Source organism: Mytilus trossulus, chromosome 9 (genome assembly GCF_036588685.1).
Source record: "Mytilus trossulus isolate FHL-02 chromosome 9, PNRI_Mtr1.1.1.hap1, whole genome shotgun sequence".
Taxonomy (NCBI): domain Eukaryota; kingdom Metazoa; phylum Mollusca; class Bivalvia; order Mytilida; family Mytilidae; genus Mytilus; species Mytilus trossulus.
Genome location: NC_086381.1, coordinates 39103094 through 39127295, shown reverse-complemented (window position 1 = coordinate 39127295; position 24202 = coordinate 39103094). Strand labels below are relative to the sequence as shown.

Below are 24202 nucleotides of genomic sequence, written 5' to 3'. Positions count from 1 at the left end.
AAAAGCTGACTCCCTCTCTATGGATCTCATTTTTCTAATTGGTATAACTAAATTAGTTTTTCTAAAAAAAAATGATTATTTAAATTGTACACAGACATGGAAAATTGAATCCCTCTCTTTGGCTTCAGATTTTTAAATTGTCATATCTATTATCCAGCTATGATATATAGATATAATGCAGTCATAATACTTAGTTGGAGTGAAACATGCAAGTTTTACCCAGCAATGAGAAATTAAAGTACCCTCTATAAACTTCAGATTTTCGAATTGTCATAGCTATTCAAGCTAACTCATAAAGCAATAATTTATTAGTAAGAACTTCTTAGGAATATAACATGTCAGTAAGAAAATTTGTTCAACATAAATACTCAGCCATTGAAACTTCTTAAACTGAACCACTTATAGACCTGAGATGTTTAATTGTTATAGCTCGTTCAGCTTTGTCGTTTACTAATAATGCATTCACAAGTATTTGGTAAGAATAAACACTGCGACTGGTTATTATTTTAAGGGCCCCATTTTTCATATTTGAGATAAGAGATGATTGAAAAAATTCCACAAACAAATGATGAAACTATCCAAATCAAAGCCCAACGGTTATATTTTCTTGCTGCATCATAATCACCTCGTGCTCTCGCTTTGTTTGCCTACAAAAACAAAAATTATTAGTGCAGTTTGTAGATAGTAAAAATCTTTTAAAAAGGTTTTGGTTTATTTATGCGTGTATATTATTTTAAACGAAAACCAACCAATATAAAGAACATTTCATTGTCAACTTTTCACCATGAACAATTAGTTTTGCAATGAAAAAGGGTACATTTAATACAATACTGAAAGTGGATGATTTTATTTTCTTTGGTTTTGATAATAATGATAACAATTTATTTCGATGTAAACATAATTTTCACTCAATTAACGTGTTTCGTAATAATCATGAAAACCATTATGAAAACTGTAAACAGCAAAACAAATAAGAAAAAGAAACTCATGCAACTAACAAATGAACATAACTAAAATTGAGTTTACACTATTTACAAAATGTGGAGAAACTATTTCCTGCAAAAATTATCAACGAGATAAGATCATGAAATAATTCAACATTATCAAAAGGAATAAGTTTAGCTATCAAATACAGAATCCGGAATCAGGAATGTAAAAACATATTTTACAATATTTATATTAAAAAAAGTAGTTGAAGTATACTACTTGTTTTATTGATACATGTACTTTCATTTTTTTTTCTTTTTAATGCTTTTTAACTTTTTTCTTTTTTTGTTTCAATCGAAACTTTCTACCGTGTCCGCACTTTAAATTTTAAATTTCAAATTTTAATTGATGAATAGAACGCAATCAGTAGGAAATCGTAAAAATGACCTGATACTACCTTTCTTTTTCAATTCTTCTCGAAGTTTTCATGGAAGTTACATTATATAATGATCACAAATTATAAAACCAAATAATGGTTAAAAGTGATATGGGGGAAAAGGAATGTTCGATTGTTGCACCATGTTTTTGTTTATCCTAGATTCTTTAATTATACATCATCATAAATCATGCAACACTTACTTTGGTGGCATAAGCGAAAGCAATCCCACCTGGTATCACGGAACAGCAGAGACACAAAATGGCTAACCAACGATAATTGGAACCGGGTGCTGGAGGTTCATCGATATCCTCCATCTTTGTCTAAAAATTTCAGAAAAAAGCTGTAGAATATATTGTTACTGTTTGAGGGATAGGCTGTATGTTTGATCATATGACTTTTATATTTTTCCGTAAACACTCATTTCGATGTCTCGATTAAGGCATTTGAAAACATAGGCTGCAGCAGCGTGCTTACAGACGAAGAAACAGGATTCAAATGGTATTTCTTCTCCAATGAGTTTTTGGCAAAGGGAGGGGTATTGGTTTTTTTTATTTCTGAGTGTTTACGTATTTTAACAGATCTGAGATACTAGACAAACAATGCAATTTACTTCATCCTTTTTTAATAATGCACTAATGAGTGAATCTTTGTTGGGTAAAGACAAGTGGCAAATTCTTCTGCGTACGTCCCGTCGATTCGGAAAAGCCATTTTAAATGAATTATGTGTTGGCAATGATTATGGTTTGAGTCTTGATAAGGGGTTAATAAAGCTACGTAAAGTTTTGTTTTTATTACAAATAAATATATCAAGTTTAGACAAATATTTCTGGGAAGCACCTGCATACGGTGTATATACCTCCCAATTGATACAATATTCCAGTGCTTGCATTTCCTATCATGATTTTCTTAATAGAGGGTTGCTACTCACATGGAAGCTACTAAACCAAGAGTTCCAAATGGTGAAGTTGAAATCATCCCTTCGTAAATTTTACGGACGCCATCACGAGTTGGTTAACCGCTATGGAATAACCGTTTCACAAATGATATCGGATATGTTCCTTACGTCTTAACTACAATCCCTTTTCCTTTCATGAGTGTGACCTACCGAATAAGACTATTTACCGGATTTGGTATCACATAAGCAACACGACGGGTGCTACATGTGGAGCAGGAGCTGCTTACCCTTCTTGGAGCACCTGAGATCACTCCTAGTTTTTGGTGAGATTCATGTTGTTTATTCTTTAGTGTTCTATGTTGTGTTTTGTTTACTATTGTTTGTCGGTTTGTCTTTTTCATTTTTAGCGATGGCGTTGTCAGTTTGTTTTAGATTTATGAGTTTGACTGTCCCTTTGGTATCTTTCGTCCCTCTTTTATCGATAATTGTTATCATTATAAAAAATTGTGTTAATCTTTTATATACATGGTAAAATTGATGTTTTAAATGCCTTGTTTTGTGTACACTAAATCTACAAAAGGCCTACATTGACTATCGACTGCATGTAGACAAAACATGATTTAAACTACATGTAAACATTGAGTTTTATCAATGGCAACGTAATTGTGTTTAATTTACGTGTGAGTTAAACTTAAGAGATAACTGTATTGTATTTGAAGCTTTAACGACGTCCATCGGTAGTTTTACTGTCGCAAATTTAGTTTACCTGGCGACGCGGAGCGGGGACAGGAAAACGGGTATTTGCGACAGTAAAACCACTGATGGACGTCCTTTAAGCTTCAAATACAATACAGGTATCCCTATTCTAACGCAAAACAAGTTCATATTTAAATTTCAATCATTATTTCGGTTAAAAATCTTCATTTATGAAAATTCCACGAAACGATGTTATCTTCTTTGGTCCCTACACTAGGTGACGTCATATGTATGCTCCCGGGGTCAAAGATAAACTTTCTGGCTTCTGTGCCGCTTCAGAATGTAATGAAATTTGATAAAAAAAAATACGGTGCAACATGCGAGTTTTTTGGCTTATTATTGTAGAAATTAAATGTCAATACATTCAGCATTTCAAAATGTCGGCTTTCTTAGTTACAGACTACAGACAAGGAGATAGAGAAATTTAAGCTAACTGTCATCCAATCAGAACCATTGATACAATATAATTGCATTAGAATAACACAGCACCGAGTTTAGGTCCATGAGAAAAGGGCTCAGAATTTGAAATTAGATAATTAAACTATAGCAATTTTGTAAATCTGAGATTAATGTGAGGATGTAAAAATTATGTGTCTTTATTTCATCTTGGCTTCAAAAAGAAAGTAAATTTAATAGTTAAAAATTAAAAAAGTAGATGTTATTTTGTCAAGTATGGTTCAGACTGGTCGAGTTTTGTTCAGGCATTTGATAGTATAGTTCAGACTGAATAAAAACGGTTGAGAATTGGTTGAGTACAGGTCGAGTACATGTCGAGAATGGATAAAGACTGTTTCAGACTGGTGGAGTAATGTTTCAGACTTTTTTCAATAGCAAAGATAAGGGTAAAATCAAATCAGAACAATCGAGTATGATTAGTATTGAGGTTACGTGATACCAGGTAAATTTCAGACCAATTCAGACTGGTCGAGTAAAACTCAATACAGTCGAGTGAGTTCAGAAATACGTCATTTTACACTTTTACTGATTTGTAGTGTGACCTAATGATCCGAGATTCAGCATCAAATCAGCATTAGGTAATTTGCCTACAATACCTATAGGGGCATGAGACTTTGGTGGCACAAATGTATTAAAAAAAAGTCTTGAAGGCGTTCACTCCTGATACCAAGGAAATAACTAAAACTGATCAACACGACGGATGTTACATGCGGAACCCGGCAAACACCGGTGATCAGTTTAAGGTTTTGTCTCCGGGGGTTATCACCAGCCCAGTAGTTTGCACTTCGTTGTTGACATGAATATCAATAATATGGTCATTTTTATAAATTTCCTGTTACAAAACTTTGAATTTTTCGAAACACTGAGGATTTTCTTATCCAAGGAATAGATTACCTTTGCCGTATTTGGCATAACCTTTCAACATTGTACTTGTTTGGGTATATAACTATGTTGATCTGAGCGTCACTGATGAGTCTTATGAAGACGAAACGCGCGTCTGGTGTATTAAATTATAATCCTTGTACCTTTGATAACTATTTGTAGTGTTCATGTCTACTGTTTAAAATAAGTATATGTGGTATTGCAAATGAGGCAATTATCTACAAAGGTCAAAATGCAATTGTGTTGTCTGGTTTCTTTTCGACGTAAACCAATATTGTACGGTTGGTATCATATGCCTCTGTTTTAGACCCGTTTTTAATAGATTTGATGAGCCTTCAACAAGTTACCCTCGTCTTAATCTCACTTCCCTCCCGTCACTCCTGCTTCAAGTCGCCTGATTCCAGTTTTCACTTACCCCTATACATCCTTTTATATAGAAATCACTTACCTTTGTAGTAGAAATCTTTTGATACTCAAGTTCATATGGAACGAAAGAAGCTAAGGACGTTGGTTGATCTACCAAAGCAGGCACGTTGTTGAATGTTGGAGAGGTATCTGTTACAACACATATATGTTCAACTAGTGTATATGGAGGTGGTTGATCCCCTTCAGAATATAATTCAGGTTTGGCAAAGTGTTGATTTTTCAGTAAAGTAAGTGACGGTTGTTTATCTCCATCTTCTTTGTGATATATTGATGATGTATCAGTTTCATCTGCCTGGACTTCGGCTGGTACATATTGCTGGGATCGATGTTCATTCAATGGAATTTTACTGTAGTTTGAATACTCAGCTGTAAAAATAAAAAACTATAAATACATTTAAGGATCTTACTGAAGTTAAATTTAAGCTACAAAATCGTGACCGAAAATGTTTACTTCTATACACAATATTTTTCAAACCACTATAGCAGGACAGTAAAGGCGAGCATCACCAGGAAGACAAAATAAGCGTATAGATATAACTGAGATCATCAAATGTCTCCTGATAAGATGTCTTCCGACCAATTTTAATGTTTTACAATTTTTCCTTCATTTTTTTTGTCTAAACAGTATAAAACAGTGACAGCTAAATTATCCACAAAACAAGATTACACCAAAGGCCAAAGTTTGACTGAATATCAGCTGTTTCCTTATGTATAGAAGTTATGTCCTTTACTTAACAATTGTTTGACAACTTTGTCATCTTCATGACGGTATCGATAGCCAAACAAATGTCTCTAAGGACGTCAAACTGATACTAATTAACCTTCATGTAGCAACTCATAATCAATATTTCCCACGTTCTATAGCTAACCTGATTCCATAACAAAAAGGATAGGGACATAAAATAAAAGGTGGTCCGACATAGGGTTAAATTGTTAAAACTAACAGCCATCCTAGATATACACAAATGATTAACTAGCTTTTTCCATATGGAGTTAACACGATTTCCTCATTTTACCTTGATTTTTCTTTTTTTTTTATCGCTTTTGAGAATTGAGCATAGATAAACTATTTTTGTAATTTGTCTATTATATTCTAATGCATTCAGATAAAGGAATAAATGTATGCAGAACAAAGAACGAATTTACAATATATATACATGTACAATGGAGATACAAAAAAAAACGAAATTAACAGTTGACAGGTATCGTCATTATTCGTTTAAAAGATCTTGGATAATGACGAACACAAGACGTATCTTTAAAGAATTGGTGGAGAAAAATGTATAATTGATAAAAAAAAAATCATGTCAATTTGTAAAGGTTCAAATTGCTTTTAAAAGAAAAATATGGTATAAAATCACCTGTCACCATTTAACGGTAGATTTTTAAAAGTTCGTCAATGAATAAATGTGTTATAGTTTTTCGTTGTCCGTCTGTCCGTGTGTATGTCTACTGAAATTTACTTCGCCCAGTGTGTAATGTAATTGCTACACATATGACTCTTATTGACTGGGGAAAGCTCCCTTACGATTCTCTGATTGTTTAGTTAATCACCTAATAGTTATCGTGCTATTAACTTATTCTATCAACAAATTACACTATTTATTCGAGTTTGTCTTGTTTTATTTACATAAAGCTGTATGACGTTGTGCGGATTGATTAAAGAAAGTTCAATTTTCATTTGTTTTGGGGTCTATATTTATATGCCGAGTATATCGTCTTTCGATTTTTATATGTGAGGGTTAGTTTACAGATTATAGGATTATACAAATTGAAGAGGCTATCGGTGTACAAATGCATTTTAAGAGGTGATTAAGACTTGATTTGTTATTTAGAAGAACAAAAAAATATTTTTCGACGATGTAAATAAACGAAATGGTGCAATCTCTAGCTAAAAAAAACACTATTTTCTTCTTTAAAAATATGTTGACAAACACGATCAGTATACAATATAAATTAAAATAACAATAAAATGAGAAAAATGATAATAGTTTTATTGTTTATAAACATGCTTGATTGAGTTAAGTCATTCCAATTGATATTTTATAGGGTGTCTTTCTATGTTATGATGGCATACTACTGTTTCAGTACTGTCACTGTTTGGGGCCCTTGCTTGCTGTTCGGTGTGAGCCTAGGCTCCGTGTTGAAGACCGCACCTTGACCTATAATGGTTCACTTTTATTAATTGTGACTTGGATGGAGAGTTGTCTCATTGCCACTCATATCACATCTTCATATATCTATTAAAACAGGCTTCTGCCTGTTTTCTCTCGGTGCCAGGTATCAATGATCATTATGAGTTTATTTGCATCAAGATTTGTAGAAAGAAGAAAGTGAGAAATTGATGAATTATAAAGAAGTCATACATTTTTTGTACTTACCACATATACCGTATCACTGTTAATAAATAATTGCAAAAATATTTACCCATTATTCCAACAAGGGTACGCCAAGTCAGTCAGCAAGTAAAGGAGAAAAGCACGTAATATCCTTTTTGGTGGCAAAACATAAATTTAACATAATTTTGTATTTTTAATATTTGTTTTCTTAACCCTCCTGATCCCAATTTGTGATATTTTCTGATTATACTGACAAGATTTTTGTTAATGGTTTGATCACAATAGGCTTTTATACTATCATACCCTCTAAATTCTAAAGCTTTTTTGTGACTTCCGTGTTTAACTTCAGAGAAAGCTATTGTTAATTGTATAACACACCTGATTTGTTTTACCTGGAGCAATTGATAAATTTATCACAAAAATTAAAACATCAATAATTCCGGGGGGGGGGGGGGGGGGGGAGTCCTATTGCATATCCTGTAATAAATCAGTAGTTTTTTGTGTATTCTGACAAGATCGTTGTGATGTAAATTTTGATCAAATTTGACAAACTGTCTTCTGGTACAAATATTTGTTTCTATGGTGCACCCTTTCGAATTGTGGTAAACGGATATGTTAAGATGATTTTTTTTTAATTTGTCCAATGTTTGATTCGAAATTGTCAAGTCACCTGGCTTAAACACGTAATATCCGTCATCTGGATCGTCTGTCGTCGTCGTTGTGTGTTGACTGTTACCTTTTGCAAAGTTCATCTTCTCTGAAACTAACGGACCCAATATTATCTATTAGTTAAAATAAGGCTTTGAGCTATCTGTGGGTAATTGTCATCTGTACTTTTTCTTTGCGTTTAACTAATGTAGCCCCCCTGATGGAAGCGCATATGGTACACCCCTTGTAAAGTTATTTTGTTGCTAATAAAGCGGAATTATAAGTTATTTTCTGTGTTATAAGCTGGAATCTAATAGTCATGTTGATTCAATTTGTTGGAAGGATGAAGAAATAATTGTATTACAATGCCGACTTGCTAATACAAATGTTATGACATAGCAATAAGAAGTGACTAGTCGATATGATACAATCAACTTGTTCACGGCCGACACTCGGCTAACCGAGAGATAGGTCAGTTAATCTATATTGAGTATGCGGCTATATCGGCGTTGGGTCTGTTAATCGGGTTGGCTAAAGTCTGTTAAGAGTAAAACTCACATTTTAATGTTAAACTCTGTTAAATATATAGATTTTTTTGCACATTATGAGAATCACATCAAAAAAAGAAAAGTGTCTGACAAAATGATATCTATCATAGAACATTTTCCACCATTAATAAAAAATGCAGAGCCTGCGCAATTTTAAATAAAACGAAAAGGCGTCGCGCAAGTATGTGGTTTTTATGATTGTACGCATAGCAATATTTTAGATAAAAGGCCAAAAACCATTTTTAGATATGATTTAAAGGACACAAAGTAGTACTTTGGTTATATAAAATCAATTGTTATTGATAAATATTTCATAATTGTTATATAAGTTGAGTTATACCACATTTTAATGCATATTAGGGGAATACAGTCTGTTAATGGGTTGGACAATTTAAATCGTGTCAGTTAAGAGTTATTTAGCCACGACAATAGTCTTACTACCTTGAGTTTATATTTTCACATTGAAAAAAATGAGATGTACATATGACGATATGATACAATACTGTGAGAGCACTTTTATTTTATTATTTTTTTATATGGACTGATTGGCCGCTCGAATTCGCATGAATTTATTATTTACGTAAAGTTATCAATCAGTCTTATTTTTTTGTCTGTTCAAAGTCTGTAACATCTATGAATCTGTCATGTGTTGCATTTCAGCTGGTTAAATTCCATGCGTTTTCTTTGGAATTCTAAGGCTTTTCTATCTTATGAATAGATTACCTTATGCCGGCGTCACACATTGGCGGATAGACCAGCGTGCATAAAACGTACAGAGAAAACTGACAAAGTCGGTATACATGTACGTTAGTTGCACGCCATAGGAACGCTTAGCAATCGTTCAAAGCGCGTTGCATAAGTTTGAAGAACGTCGAAATACAAAGGTAAAATTGAGAAAGGAAATGGGGAATGTGTCAAAGCGACAACAACCCGACCATAGAACAGGCAACAGACAAAGGCCACCAATGGGTCTTCAATGTAGAGAGAAACCCCCGCATTTTTAGGTGTCCTTCAGTTGGTCCCTTAAAAAATATGCATACTAAGTCTAGTACAGTGATAATGGACGTCATAATAAACTCCGAATTATACACAAGAAACTAAAATTAAAAATCATATAAGACTAACAAAGGCCAGAGGCTCCTGACTTGGGACAGGCGCAAAAGTGCGGAGGGGATAAACATGTTTATGAGAAATCAACACTCCCCTATACCTCTAGCCACTGAAGGAAAGTAAATACGCTTTATGAACGCTACAACCCGAGGAAATTTTTATGCAGCATAAAAAACATACAACATACGCCAACATACGTTTCTTGAACGCCGGATAGACGCTTAGCCTTCTAGGTACGCTTATAGTACGCCCAATACACGCTTAAAGCATATTGGCAGCGTCGGAGTTATACGCTAATGTGTGACGCCGGTATTAGTTGTATTGCTTTTCAACTTTGTTTTTGGCCATTTAAACATTTTTTCGAGCGCCACTGATGAGTTTTTCGTAGACGAAACGCGTGTCTTGCGTAAATATAAGGCGCAACAATCAAATTTCAATCCTGGCATCTATGAGGAGTTTATTTCCGGTATGTATTTTCCTTTGTACCGAGTCATCATTCTCATTTTCTGCCACCTAAGGAAATGCCTGTACCAAGTTCTAAACCGTGGTTCTAAACAAGAAATAGACATTAGTAATTTTTTTTTATATTAGTGTCGTGTGCTGATTTAATGTGTAACAACAAGACAATTTTATATTCCTGTAAATCAAAATAAATGCATAATATTAATTTTATTTTTCGAGTAATGATGTATTCCTATGATATTGTAAGTCATTTAGCCGACTCGAAGTCCGCAAACGTGCTTGTTAATCTATCGAGTGACCTTCAAGGTGGTCTAGAGAAATGTTGATGTTGAAAGGTTTGTCTATATTTGTTTGCATTGTAAACATATTTCAGTTCATTTGATAAAAAAAAAATCAAAACATTACGAAGTTTATCTCTGATTTATGTACTTGTTAACTAGTATGTATATGAGAAATTGGTGCCATTCATATCAATGAAACAGAATCCACATATCCAGATATATGCGACCATTCTTTGATGAATTTAATATTAATTTGATTTTACACTTTTTGAAATAATTTCTATCAATTTTCAGATTCCATTGTCTAAACTTATGTTTCGTTGTTCATGTGTTGTTTCCATTTATTCTAGCCACTAATCTTGGGCCTATATCTTTATTCAGATAACACCCCATATAGCAATTGAATTATACTTGTAATGTCATTCATAACTCTTAACAGACCAATTAACAGACCGAGTTTTATACATCCGACCCATTAACAGACCATATTTTTATAAAAAAATGATTTCTTTCACCAAAATACAGTTTTTCGTGTAGATTTTTCACATATTGGTGTTAATCTGGTAAACAAACATAATGCCAGTATTTTTTCGATGGTCAAAAGATTGCATGCAAGTAAACTCAACCAACTTGAAATTTTTGTTTACATTTTGTGTGTGTAAAATGTGTATAAATTTACTGATGAGTAACTCGCCTTTTCATTTTATAGATCGTTTATTGAAGCTAGAAAAAAAATAATTACACCACTGGATTCAGTACTCAAAATCATTTTGTCAGACATGGATAGTTTTTATGATAGAAATATAATTAAAAAGTTATACAATGAAACATGCTGACCTTGCACTGATTTTCACGATAACACCTGATTAACAGACTTTAGCCAACCCGATTAACAGACCCACAGCCGATATAGCCGCATACTCAATATAGATTAACTGACCTATCTCTCGGTTAGCCGAGTGTCGGCCGTGTTGTTAATTGATAAAGTCGACAACTTGTTTATTTGAAGATGAGGTAAAACCACGTGACTACTTTGTTAAAAAATAGGTCTATTTTAAATAGATTTCCATATTTCTTTTGTTTAATGTGCTTCCGTTGTGTGAGTTATTTTGTATGAAAAGGGGGTACAACAGTCAAATATCAGGGGAAAAAAGTGAAAATAGACCTATGATTTTCCAAAGTAGTCACGTAGTTTTACCTCATCTTCAAATAAACAAGTTGTAGACTTAATCAATGACACCAATTAAGCTTTTCGGAAGGGCTCTTCAACAACCGCTAATTTGTGTATCATTCTTATCTTTTTGAAATTCTTTTTTTTTATTTTTAGCCATGGCGTTGTCAGTTTATTTTCAATCTATAAGTTTGACTATCCCTCTGGTATCTTTCTTCCGTCTTTTTTGGACAAATGTGAACCTTTTAAAAGAATTGATTGAAAACATTACAAAGAATTATACAAAATAGTATTTTTGTTCATGCTTAAAATACACTGCCGTTTAGTTCTGGTATCTATGATGAGTTTATTTACTACCACTGGGTCGATGCCACTGCTGGTGGAGATTTATTTCACCGAGGGTATCACCAGCCCAGTAGCTAGCACTTTTTTGCTGACATGAATTATCATTGATATGGTTATATTTTTAAATTATATGTTTACAAAATTTAGAATTTTTGAAACACTAAGGCTTTTCTACTTCAGGCATAGATTACCTTAGCTGGATTTGGCAAAACTTTAAGGAATTCTTGTCCTCAATGCTCTTCAACTCCGTACTTTATTTGGCTTTTTTTTTTTTGGATTCGAGTGTCACTGATGAGTCTTTTGTAGACGAAACGCGCGTCTGGCGTATATGCAAAATTTAATCCTGGTATCTATGATGAGTTTATTTATATGCTGAAACACCAAAAACGATCATATTTAAAACCAAACAACAGTATACCAAACATCACAAACACGAGCACCATCAAAAACTGAGGAGTATAAATGCAGTGTGCCCAGAAGAATTATCGATAAAATAAGGAAATTGTTTAGTGAAAAATCTAAGTTGGAAATTAGAAGTTAAATGTTTTTAAAATGTAATTAGTTTTAAAGGTACCAGACTTATAATTTGATACGCCACACGCGCGTTATGTCGTCTACAGTTATACTCGTGAATGACGCTCAGATCAAATATGTTAAAAACCCTAAAAGTAAAAGTTGAAGAACATTGAGTACAGTTCCAAAATTCTTCTGAGAAATTGTAGATGTCCATTTTCATACATTTGTAACAAGAAGCATAACAAAAAAAAAACGACGTGAATAACCTTTTTAGCATATAATTTTTTTTTCTCAATAAAAGCAACAGTAGTATACCGCTGTTTAAAAGCAATCAATCGATTTGAGATAAAACCATCCGGGTTACAAACTGAAACCAACCGAGTGAAACACATCAACTATAAGAGGAATACAACGGCACAGCAGAAAGACTGAAGTTGAACTAAAACAAACGCCAACATACATAGAAATGGACTATTTAAAAACAGCTGCAATATTCCTGACCTGGAACAATTGAATTAAGAAAAATTGGTGTGTTGAATCTGGTTTTATGGCTAGCCAAACCAAGTTTGATATCCTTATCGTGTTAAATCATCTATATAAAAGCATGCATTACTTTACATAAAAAGGTTGCATGGCAGACAATTGCCGTAGACAATCATTGTGGAAAATTATAAATTGATTCGAATAAAATTTAATAATTTGAACTTTTAGTTAAAAACTATTTTTGATAATATTTCAACACTTCTACATTCATTGTTGTATGCGTTCTCTACAATAAGCATTTTTGGTTCTATGTTATTTTTTTCACTTAATATTCTTATGTTTACCCAAACGTTTTCAATGATTCTTTTACTGCCGACACACGTTAAAAATATAAACTAGTCAATGGGGAATGTGTCGAGGAGACAACAACACGACCAATGTTATTTATTGTTTTTGTTGTTTAGTGTCTATTTATCAGTACTCTTGGTACAAACAAATAAACATTTTTAGCTCACCTGCCCTAAAAGGCCATGTGAGCTTTTCTTATCACTTGGCGTCCGTCGTCGTCGTCGTCGTCGTCGTCTGTCGTCGTTAACAATTTTTCAAACATCTTCTCCTCTGAAACTACTGAATGGATTTGGATGAAACTTAATATGATTGTTCCTTAGAGTATACTGCACAAAGTGTGTGCTTTAAGGAAATTTTGCAGTTTTTTGGTCATTATCTTGAATATTATTATAGATACAGATAAACTGAAAACAGCAAAAATGATCAGCCAAGTAAGATCTACAAATAAGTTAATATGACCAAAATTGTCAATTGACCCCTTCAGGGGTTATTGTCCTTTAATGACAATTTTTCACAATTTGTTCATCATATTTGCTAACTTTAAAAAATCTTCTCCTCTGAAACTACTGAACGGATTTGGATGAAACTTAGCATGATTGTTCCTTAGATTATCCTGCACAAAGTGTGTGCTTCGATTTTTGATCCGTCAAAAAACATGGCCGCTGTTACTTAAAATAAAACATAGGGGTCAAATGCAGTTTTTGGCTTATATCTCAAAAACCAAAGCATTTAGAGCAAATCTGAGATGGGAAAAAAATGTTCATTAGGTCAAGATCTATAAGCCCTGAAATTTTCAGATGAATCAAACAACCCATTGTTGGGTTGCTGCCACTTAATTGGTAATTTTGCAGTTTTTGGTCATTATCTTGAATATTATTATAGATACAGATAAACTGTAAACAGCAAAAATGTTAAGCAAAGTAAGATCTACAAATAATTTGACAAAAATTGTCAATTGACCTCTTAAGGAGTTATTGCCCTTTAAAGACTTTCTTCACAATTTGTTCATCATGTTGACTTACTTTAAAAAATCGAGGCGGCTCGGACTTTAAAATTGATAATTTAACTATCTCGATTGGATAAATAAGATAATCCACTGCATGCTTGCTTTGTTTACATGAACGTTTGGTATTTTTAGCATTCAGGAAAATTAAGATTGACATCTGCAAACAATAGAAAATAATTAAAACCTGTATACCTTATACTTGAATTTGATAAGATGTTATCTTGTAGGTAAGAAACATCCAATTTTACATGTAACATTACAAGACAATGATAGTAAAGTTTAACTCCTAATTACAATGTTTGAGCAAACGTTGAAACGAACAGAGCCAACCATAATATTAATCTACAAGCGTTTCGATATTAGCTCTATAAATGTATATTATAAAATCAGTGAGAATACAAATGAGGAATATGTCAAAGAGACACCAACCCAATCAAAGAGCAGATCCCAAACTCAGAGGTGTGCCGCATCTGGCCCCTAAATAAAATGTGTACTAGTTTAGTGAAAATGAGCGTCATAATATACTTCAAAACATATAAATGAACTAAAATAAAAATAAAACATATAAGACCAACAAATACAGCTCGAGGCTCCTGACTTGGGACAGGCGCAAACATGTTTTGTAAGATCTCAACACTCCCCCTATACCTCTATCCAATGTAGATAACTAGTAAACAAACACATCTTAAAGTATATACTCAGTTTAAAAGAAGTCTGAGTCCAATGATACATGTATTCATATCATATTTCATTGTCATATTCATCATCATATCACATTGACGCTTGACGAATGACACATCCAAATCAAGCACACCTTTTTACCTGCATGCTTTCCAGTAGTAACCGTGAAACAATTCATTCTTACCTGTATCCTTTGATACCTGCATTCTTTTGGTCAATTTAGGTATTGTAAGTAATAAATAAGTGAAAGATTTACTGTGATTTGTCAAAATATCCTTATTGTGATTCGTCATAAATCTCAAATAATTATTGTTATTGTTATAAAAGTAAAACTTATGTGATTTGTCAAAATCAGTCGATTTTATTTATTGTCTAAAAGAAAGTGTACAATTGATAGCCATGCACACAAATAAACCCTTAAAGTCATTTGGCATGACTGTTTATACGACCGCAAAAAAATAGTTGCGTTGTTTAATGGTATCATGTCATCGTACTCTGCATCGCCTATGTTGTCTGCATCAGCACTTTGTTTCCAGACAATAACTTAGATTTAGTGAATGGATCTCTATCATGTGTCTATACATTTTAAGAAGGATTTTAATACTTCTAATGAGAAAGGTTGGGATTGATTTTGGGGGTTATGGTAATAGTTTAGGAATAAGGGGCCAAAAAGGGGGGGGGGGGGCCAAAATTAGCATTTTTGTAGTTTTGAACCAATAACTTGTGTTTAAGTGTATGAATCTCTCTAAAATTATACCACATGTTTCCATACCATGAAGGGATGGTTAGTAATGCCTTTGGGGGGTTAGGCAGCAACCATTTGATTTTCTAGGGGGGGGGGGGGCATTGGATTTTTTTCTGGACAAACTTTTTTTTCGCCTTTGGCAAAAAACAATAGATCTATTTTTTTTGCGACAAGTTGAAAACAATTTTTTTTCCTTCAATTTTAGCATTAAATAAAGTGGCAGCTGAGGGTAAAACAAACCATTTTTTTTTCTCAGGGTCAAAGACAAATTATTTTTTTCTCCAAAAACTGAAAAAAAAAACCATAGCCCCCCCCCCCGAAAATCAAATGGTTGTTGCCTTATGGCTCAAAAAGTTTTGGAATAAGGGGCTTAAAAAGGCAAAATTAGGGACAAAAAAGGGTAAACAATAGGTTTTCCAGACAATAACTTTAGATTTAGTGAATGGAACTCTATAACCAGAAGGTTTAATATCTCTAAAAGAAGGTAAGGATTGATTGGGGGTACATGGTCCCACTAGTTTCGGAATTAGAGGTAAAAAAGGGTCCCAAAATAAGCATTTTTGTAGTTTTCAAACAATAACTTGTGTTTTAAAAGTGGATGAATCTCTCTGAAATTATTCCATATTGTTTCCATACCATAAAGGGATGGTAAGTAATGACTTAAGGGGTTATGGTTCAAAACGTTTTGGAATTAGGAGCTAAAAAACGGGGGAACTAGGTTTTTCTGGTCAATGGACAATTAAGACAATTTAAAAGCAGTGTAAGGGAGGTTATTCTAAAACAGTTAACATACAATGTTTGGATGTTCAGATTTACCTCCTTTACCCTCCTTGTAAATAATGTATAAAGAAATGTTTACATGTAGTAGTTTTCAAATTTTTTTCCACAATTGCACAATATTCATAATAAATTTGTAAGATCTTGACATTTGTTTTGCGTCAGAAACTCATATAATGTCGAAAAATTGATCACAATCCAAATTCAGAGCTTGAATGTTGTGTCCATACTTGTCACAACTGTTCAGGGTTTGACCTCTGCAGTTGTATTAAGCTGCACCCTGCAGAGCACCTGGTTTCTATCTTCATCATGAATACCCCCATTGTGACCCTCCATTACTTAACCTGTATTTTTGAGAAATGACATCCAGTTGCAAACTTCCATTATATTTTGATTCTGTGGTTGTCTATATACATGATATATATATATCCAATTTAAAATTATGATGCCATCAATGTCAGAAGTGGATTTAGGGGGTAGCCCAGGAGGCCAGAGTCCCCCCTCTTTTCTGGGAAAAATTTGGTTGATTATACAGGGAATCACAGAAACATGACTGGAGTGGCCCCCTCTTAGTCAGTTAGTGGGCTACCAATTATGAAAATTTCTGGATCCACCACTGAATGTACATTAAATTAACTACAACAAAAATATATAAGATGTAAACACACTTATTTCTATTGTTAGAATCATTTGTAGCAGGCCTTCCAAGTTAAAATCAACCTTTATATACTTTTCTTTGTGCAGACAAGCCTCTTGACTTTAGGCAACCAACAATTAACCAATCTCACAGACAAATGACATTGTTCCACTCAGTGTTATTAGAATTCATGGTTTTCACATGATATCCTGAGTTAACAACAATCTCTGTGTACTCTCAGGTGTTTGTTTTAGGGAGCTCTTAAAGGACTTATTTTTTCAATCAGATTTCTTTTTCAACTCAATGTTGATTTATCCCACCACCACTTTTCAAAAGACAAACTTTGTGTCTAAAGTGTCTAAATAATATTAATAGTCCAGTCAAACTAAGATTTAACCTCAAACTAATTGCAACAGAAAAGGTTTTACTTCTAATCTATAGCAGTATGCCCTTTATAAACACAGAAAAAAGTCCCATAAGATCTTACTTGAGGAAAACTCAAAATCAGCATTTTTAATTTGCTATTGAAATTAACATTGAAAGGGGAGATAACTCTTGCAAAAATGAGTCTTTTTTGGTTAGTTTTTGGTTGTTTTTCTTGAAATTTATGTAAGGTATGATTCTTTGATTGGGTTGTAAGTTTGAATTTGATTTAATTATATAATCTTCTGCTCATGAAATTTACAAAACTGATGTGTTATGGGTAGTTTTATATTTTTCGTACATTTTCCATTCAAGAAATTGAAAATTTGAAGCTTTGTAACCATTTGGAAAAATAATTTGAAAATTTGGTATTGTTTATATCTGTATATTATTATTTTTTTCAGCAACTTACTTATCTAAAGAAACTTTAAACCACAAAAGAAGAATACATGCTTAATTACTTTTATAAAATTTGAGATTCTTTACCTTGACATGTTGAAAAATTCAATAAATGGTCAACTAATGAATTACGAAATCTAACGTATAGCTTGATAAAATATATGAAAACCCCTTTAGAGTTGTTTGTTCTACTCTAAAGACCGCTACAAAATCAAGAACCAATACATTTTGATGAATAGAAGCAGTTAAGTTATAATTTTGTATCAATTTTTAGTGATATTTCTGCCTTTTTTGCAAGAGTTATCTCCCTTTTCAATGCAAATCTCCATAGGAATTTTAAATGGTGATTTTTTTAGTCTTCCTCAAGTTAGATTTCATGGGACTTTTTTTCTGTGTATATTGCGGTTATAATGCTAAAGATTAAAACTTAAAAATCTTCTGTTGCAATTACTTTCAGGTTAGGGTCAAATTTATGCTAGATTGACTGGACTATAAAGATAATAACCAAACACAGCAAAATTTCCTTAAAATTACCAATTCAGGGGCAGCAACCCAACAACGGGTTATTGGATTCATCTGAAAATTTCAGGGCAGATACATTTTGTATATCTTACCCTGATTAACAATTTAACCCCATGTCGGATTGCTCTAAATGCTTTGGTTTCTGAGTTATTATCCAAAAACTACATTTGTCCCTATGTTCTATTTGTAACCATGGCTTCCATCTTGGTTGGTTGGCCAGGTCACCGGACACATTTTTAAAAACAAGATACCCCAATGTTGACTGTGGCCAAGTTTGGTTAAAATTGGCCCAGTAGTTTCAGAGGAGAACATTTTTGTAAAAGTTAACGACGACAACAGAGGACGGCCGCAAAGTGATGAGAAAAGCTCACTTGGCCCTTGGGGCCAGGTGAGCTTATAAAAAGTATGGGTTACATTAAATTTTTTTCAATCTACAGGTTGGGTTAAGTTGTCAGTTGCATTGCCAATACTTGTAAAACACGATATCAGAATAAGGAGATATGGTATTTGATTGCCAATGAGACATTTAATTGTTCCTATTGAAAAGATTTATTTTGTGAGTTTGACAAATTAAAAACTGAAAATGACAATATTTGAGATCAGCTCTTCCTGAATTTATTTGTTTAGTAAACAAAACACACTAAAAAATGTAAATTTCAATTTAGGAACAATGCTAAAAATGTTCTCAGTAATCTACTTTTTATGATAAAATCAGTGTTAATTAATAATTGAAGGCCACTAATTGACCATGTTGACAAATGTAAAACAATTCAAACTAGAAAACTAATGGCCTAATTTATGAACAAAATAATGACAAATAAATGAGTAACCCACAACAACCACTGTCAGACCACAAATTAAGTATTCCTATCTGTTCAACCGAATTTTGCGATATTCACTGACAGCTTTCTATAGATATTTTACATTAAGTTTAACTTCATAGAAACCAGTAAGATTGAGGTCTCCAGAATAGACAAATAATAGAGTTACCATTAAAAATAACCCCTGGTTTTCTGGAAATCTTAAATTAGTATACTATGGAGTGCATTAATCCTCAATGTTGAATGCAAACACATAGACAAGTAAATTTTGGCTCAAAATTATCTTAATATATTTTCTTTCACCAAAAGTTTCATTTCTGCCAATTAGTTGGTAATAGTTCAAGTAAACAATGACATTAAATGCACTATTATTTTTTTGTCCAAGTAGGCCTACTTCACATACATTCTAAATTAGATTGGTGATCTGTCACCTTCAGGCCCCTGATTTGTTACAAGCACATATCATGCATCACCTACATGCCCCAGATTTGGTACAGACACATACCATGCATCACCTACATGCCCCTGATTTGGTACAGGCACATACCATGCATCACCTACATGCCCCTGATTTGGTACAGGCACATACCATGCATCACCTACATGCCCCTGATTTGGTACAGGCACATACCATGCATCACCCACAGGCCCCTGATTTGGTACAGGCACATACCATGCATCACCCTAAGGCCCCTGATTTGGTACAGGCACATGTCATGCATCACCCAAAGGCCCCTGATTTGGTACAGGCACATACCATGCATCACCCACAGGCCCCTGATTTGGTACAGACACATACCATGCATCACCTACATGCCCCTGATTTGGTACAGGCACATGCCATGCATCACCCACAGGCCCCTGATTTGGTACAGGCACATATCATGCATCACCCACATGCCCCTGATTTGGTACAGGCACATACCATGCATCACCCACAGGCCCCTGATTTGGTACAGGCACATACCATGCATCACCTACATGCCCCTGATTTGGTACAGGCACATACCATGCATCACCTACATGCCCCTGATTTGGTACAGGCACATACCATGCATCACCCACAGGCCCCTGATTTGGTACAGGCACATACCATGCATCACCTACATGCCCCTGATTTGGTACAGGCACATACCATGCATCACCCACAGGCCCCTGATTTGGTACAGGCACATACCATGCATCACCTACATGCCCCTGATTTGGTACAGGCACATGCCATGTATCACCCACAGGCCCCCGATTTGGTACAGGCTCATACCATGCAGTGTAGCCTTTAAGACATCACCATTATTTTAGAGTTTCAGAAAATGTTTGAAACACATGTTTACATTTTAAATTCCAAAATACAGGTTATTTCTATTTAGGTGTTGCAAATCCTTAGCATTTCAAATAATTCTAAGTCTTGTAAATAGTAAATTTATAAATATGACTAGACTTTTAAAAGCATATATATTAAAAAGAAATTCGTTTTTTAAGAAATGCTATGTTTAAAGTAGATACATGTATACTGGTCGATGTGAGTATTATTTAACATATACAAAATGTCTTCATTTTTATTATAGACAATGGACTCCAATGATGTGTTTGAAGAGGAAATTCTGCAGATAACAGATAAAGATGAAGACCTCCTTTGTGGCAAAGTATTTGCCAAGAATTTTAGAAGCAAATGTTTTATCAAGACTAAATTTCATGATTGCTTTATAGAAAAAATGACAATAGCCAGAATAACAAGCAGTCAGAGGCAGACATTAGTAGGCATTGAAGGGATCGGAAAGTCTTCATCTGCAATGTACTATGTCCTTAGTTGTAGAAAAAAGGGGGACAATGGCATTCACTATGTTGACTTGAATGTAATTGAAGCAATCGATAAAAACCTAGAAAAATTTACGCTTTTTGCAGACAATGTGACTTGTAATGATTGTTTAGTAGTAGATCATGTGACATTATCTAATATGCCATTAGTGAAGAAAATTGCAGACGTCACTATATATACACAAATCATATTAATTGAGTCCGGTTTTACTGCTTGTGCACATACAACAACTGGTGTTGACTTTGGTAAAGATCTTCAACTAGATTTAGATGAGTTTAAGAAGATATGGACTGGATCTCTTTCAGTACAAACTAAAGGATTATCAATGTTTCTTGAAGGTCATAAAGGTTCATCCTTATTTCTTGAAGGTCACAAGGTTTATCATGAATTGAAAAACCAATTAATTGTAACACCCAAACTATTGCATAGTACTTTAGATGATATGATGTTGCACAATTTAAAAACTGAAGCCGTCCTTTACTCTGCAAAATGTAGATTACGGGAAGAGATAGCTGTTTTTAACCTTGATGTTAAACATTCTCAGGAGGAAAGATTCATATTAGATACAAAAACCCTCCTGGAGTTAATTAAGAATCATGCTGATGGGTTTACCACCACACTTTTTACTTTACAAGAATTCAAGATAGCAATTAATATTTTTGATGTCCAAATTAATGTGGTAACCAGGCAAGTTCTGAAGGAAAACTATAGATTATTTGAGCTTGAGCTTACAGAGGGTGATGTTTATGTAGTTATAAGTCAATTGCAACCCTCTCTTCATTCATTTTGGAATGAAAAGTTCCCTTTTAATTCCAAAGAAGTGACAAGTCATACTGACAACTGTTCAAAAGATGTTCTTGAAAGGATAATTTTTTATGGAGGTATGCAAAAAGAATTTGAGACAGCGATTGTTAAATTTCAAGCAGAAAATAACATAGTGTTCGTTCCTGATAGAGATGTCTTCACAGATACAGACAGTGTTGAAAAACCTGGTAAATGTGAGATTAAGCAGTGTATAGGGATTATAAAGCAGAGACATGGTTTACAATGTTTGAAACCTGATCAAGATAAATTGATGGAATATTCTGATGAAATGACCAATAGGTATGATAAACCTGTAAGGAATGTGCACAGAACAGCTCTTTTCCTGAAAGATGAAATAAAAAAAAATAGAGATCAAACATTACTTGTTTATCCCTCTATCATGTCTATTCAGAATCTGGTTGGCTTCAGTTATTTCTTGTATACTGCAAATACTCATTTACAATGTGGCATTGACGAGGAATCCGGTGGCAGTGTTCCGGTAAAAAGAAAACGGAGTGAAGGAACTTTGTTTTTGGTTCGAGTCTCAACAGGATTCTCGCACACGGGACTAACAATGCACAATGCCTTAAAAGTATTCAGAAACACCTTGAAAGAAGTATCTCTTCACGCAGTTGTCTTGATTGCTACAAAGAGTAGTGGTCCTTATACATTAACAGGGAACTGTAGTTTTAAGCATCTATCTATTGTCAACATAGGTCACCAACATTATATGAAATATTTAAAGTTGTGTCTTATGGTAGAGGATTATTCAGTTATCCATGCAATATTAACAAGCTCTGATGAAGTGAGGAATGAAAGAATCTTTTCACTTGTTCAAAAGATAACCAGGAATGGTAATTGAGCCAGGTTCAATATATTGTGTGGCAGACATAACTCTGAACTTTCAACAGTATCTCAAAGTACAGTTTTCAAAGGTGGTTTAATATTCAACAGAACTCTAAAATAAGACTTTCACTGAAAACTCTATCTGATTTTTTTTGCATATATCAGTTCAAAGTGAGGGCTAGAGATTTAAATTATCAGGATTATAGATATGGAAAAGTGAATAAAATATAACTATTTCTAACAACTAGTATATGTATTTTTTACATAAAAGCTAATGATTTCAGCAAGATTTAGAACATGTAGAACAAAAGTAAAAAAACAAAAAAAAGACATAAAATGTAGCACTTGCTAGTTTGATGGCGTATATACAAATTTTAGTCTGGGTATCTATATGATGAGTTTATTTACAACCACTGTGTCGATGCCACTGCTGGTGGAGATTTATTTCCCTGAGGGTGTCACAAGCCCAGTAGTCAGCATTTTTTGTGCTGACATGAATTATCATTGATATGGTTATAGTTATAAATTTACTCTTTACAAAATTTGAAATTTTTTGAAATTATATATAAGGCTTTTCTACCTCAGGCATAGATTACCTTAGCTGTATTTTGCAAAACTTTGGGGGAATTTTGGTCCTCAAAGCTCTTCGACTTCGTACTTTTTTGGATTCTAGCGTCCCTGATGAGTCTTTTGTAGACGAAACGCACGTCTGGCGTATATACAAATTTTAATCCTGGTATCTATGATGAGTTTATTTACAAGTTTCATTTTACTTTGACCTCATTTTCATGGCTCATTAGTCATCGTCAAGATTTTTGTTGTTTGGTCCATTTCTCAGATACTATAATCAATAGAGCCCCTTTATTTGGTGTATTTTAAAAATAAATTGTTAGGTGTGCATGTCCCTCAGGCAGTTTTCTTCTCACCATGAAACCAATAGAATGGTTCATAAAACGATGTGATTTTTTTCTCGGTTCAACATGTTCAATCCATTTTTCATAATTTTTTTAGCAAAGCGGTCACTATATTGTATTTGTTGTATGGAATGATTTTAAGTTGTACATATGTGGTTGGAATGTTTCATGTTTTGTAGGTCAATGTTAAGTTTTCATGACTCATTCGTTATTAAGATTTGTACTCGCATTCAAGCCTTTCTCTCAGATACTATAAGCAATAGGTCAACTATGGTCACTAAATATGTCCTATTGCCACTAATGATGGTCAGTGTATGGAATGATTGCATAGTGTACGTATTGTTTTGCAGGGTTCATCTGACCTTTACTCAATTGAGTGGTAAATTGATCAAACTTCAAATTTTGGTAACTTTTTTTCACAGATTAAATGAGCAATAGGCTTAAATCCAGCTATATTTGGTGTAAAGTGTACATGTCTGTCTGATGGGTTCATCTGACCTTCACCTCAATTACATGGATCATTTATTGATGTTATGTTTATGTGTTACTTGCAGTAAAACCTTTATATTCACATCAATCACGAAGCAGGTGAGACATTGAGGCTGACCTTGACCTATTGCATGTTTATTGACCAATGAAAAAGGTTGTGACTAGTTAATTTCTGAATTACAATAATAGGTCAACCGAATTTGCTTGCTAGAAACAAGATGAAAATGTCTAACTGGGTTAGCATATGTTGACCTCATTTTCATGGTTAATTGATCATCATCATGATTCTG

The 24202-nt window shown here is 33.7% G+C and overlaps 3 protein-coding genes across 3 annotated transcripts; 2 read left to right on the top strand and 1 right to left on the bottom strand.

Moving 5' to 3' along the window:
- Positions 1–327: 327 nt before the first annotated feature.
- Positions 328–7347, bottom strand: LOC134683871 (uncharacterized). Its single transcript, XM_063543176.1, has 4 exons — positions 7209–7347; positions 4804–5147; positions 1567–1686; positions 328–647 (listed from the first exon to the last, which is right to left on the bottom strand). The coding sequence occupies exons 1-4, from the start codon at positions 7210–7212 to the stop codon at positions 507–509; spliced, it is 609 nt and encodes a 202-aa protein (XP_063399246.1). The 5' UTR covers positions 7213–7347; the 3' UTR covers positions 328–506.
- Positions 7348–19507: 12160 nt separating this feature from the next.
- On the top strand, positions 19508–20323 carry LOC134684608 (histidine-rich glycoprotein-like). Its single transcript, XM_063543908.1, has one exon. The coding sequence runs from the start codon at positions 19508–19510 to the stop codon at positions 20321–20323; it is 816 nt and encodes a 271-aa protein (XP_063399978.1).
- Positions 20324–20605: 282 nt separating this feature from the next.
- Positions 20606–22746, top strand: LOC134685685 (uncharacterized). The gene has a single exon (XM_063545661.1). The coding sequence runs from the start codon at positions 20612–20614 to the stop codon at positions 22523–22525; it is 1914 nt and encodes a 637-aa protein (XP_063401731.1). The 5' UTR covers positions 20606–20611; the 3' UTR covers positions 22526–22746.
- The last annotated feature ends 1456 nt before the right edge of the window (positions 22747–24202 follow it).

Coding starts and splice junctions, on each gene's coding strand:
- LOC134685685 (XM_063545661.1), top strand. CDS start 20,612: ATGGACTCCAATGATGTGTTTGAAGAGGAAATTCTGCAGATAACAGAT.
- LOC134684608 (XM_063543908.1), top strand. CDS start 19,508: ATGCATCACCTACATGCCCCAGATTTGGTACAGACACATACCATGCAT.
- LOC134683871 (XM_063543176.1), bottom strand. Junction 1,687..4,803: donor AAAAGATTTCTACTACAAAG/GTAAGTGATTTC, acceptor TGAAATTTTTAG/ACAAAGATGGAGGATATCGA. Junction 648..1,566: donor CTTTCGCTTATGCCACCAAA/GTAAGTGTTGCA, acceptor TTGTTTTTGTAG/GCAAACAAAGCGAGAGCACG.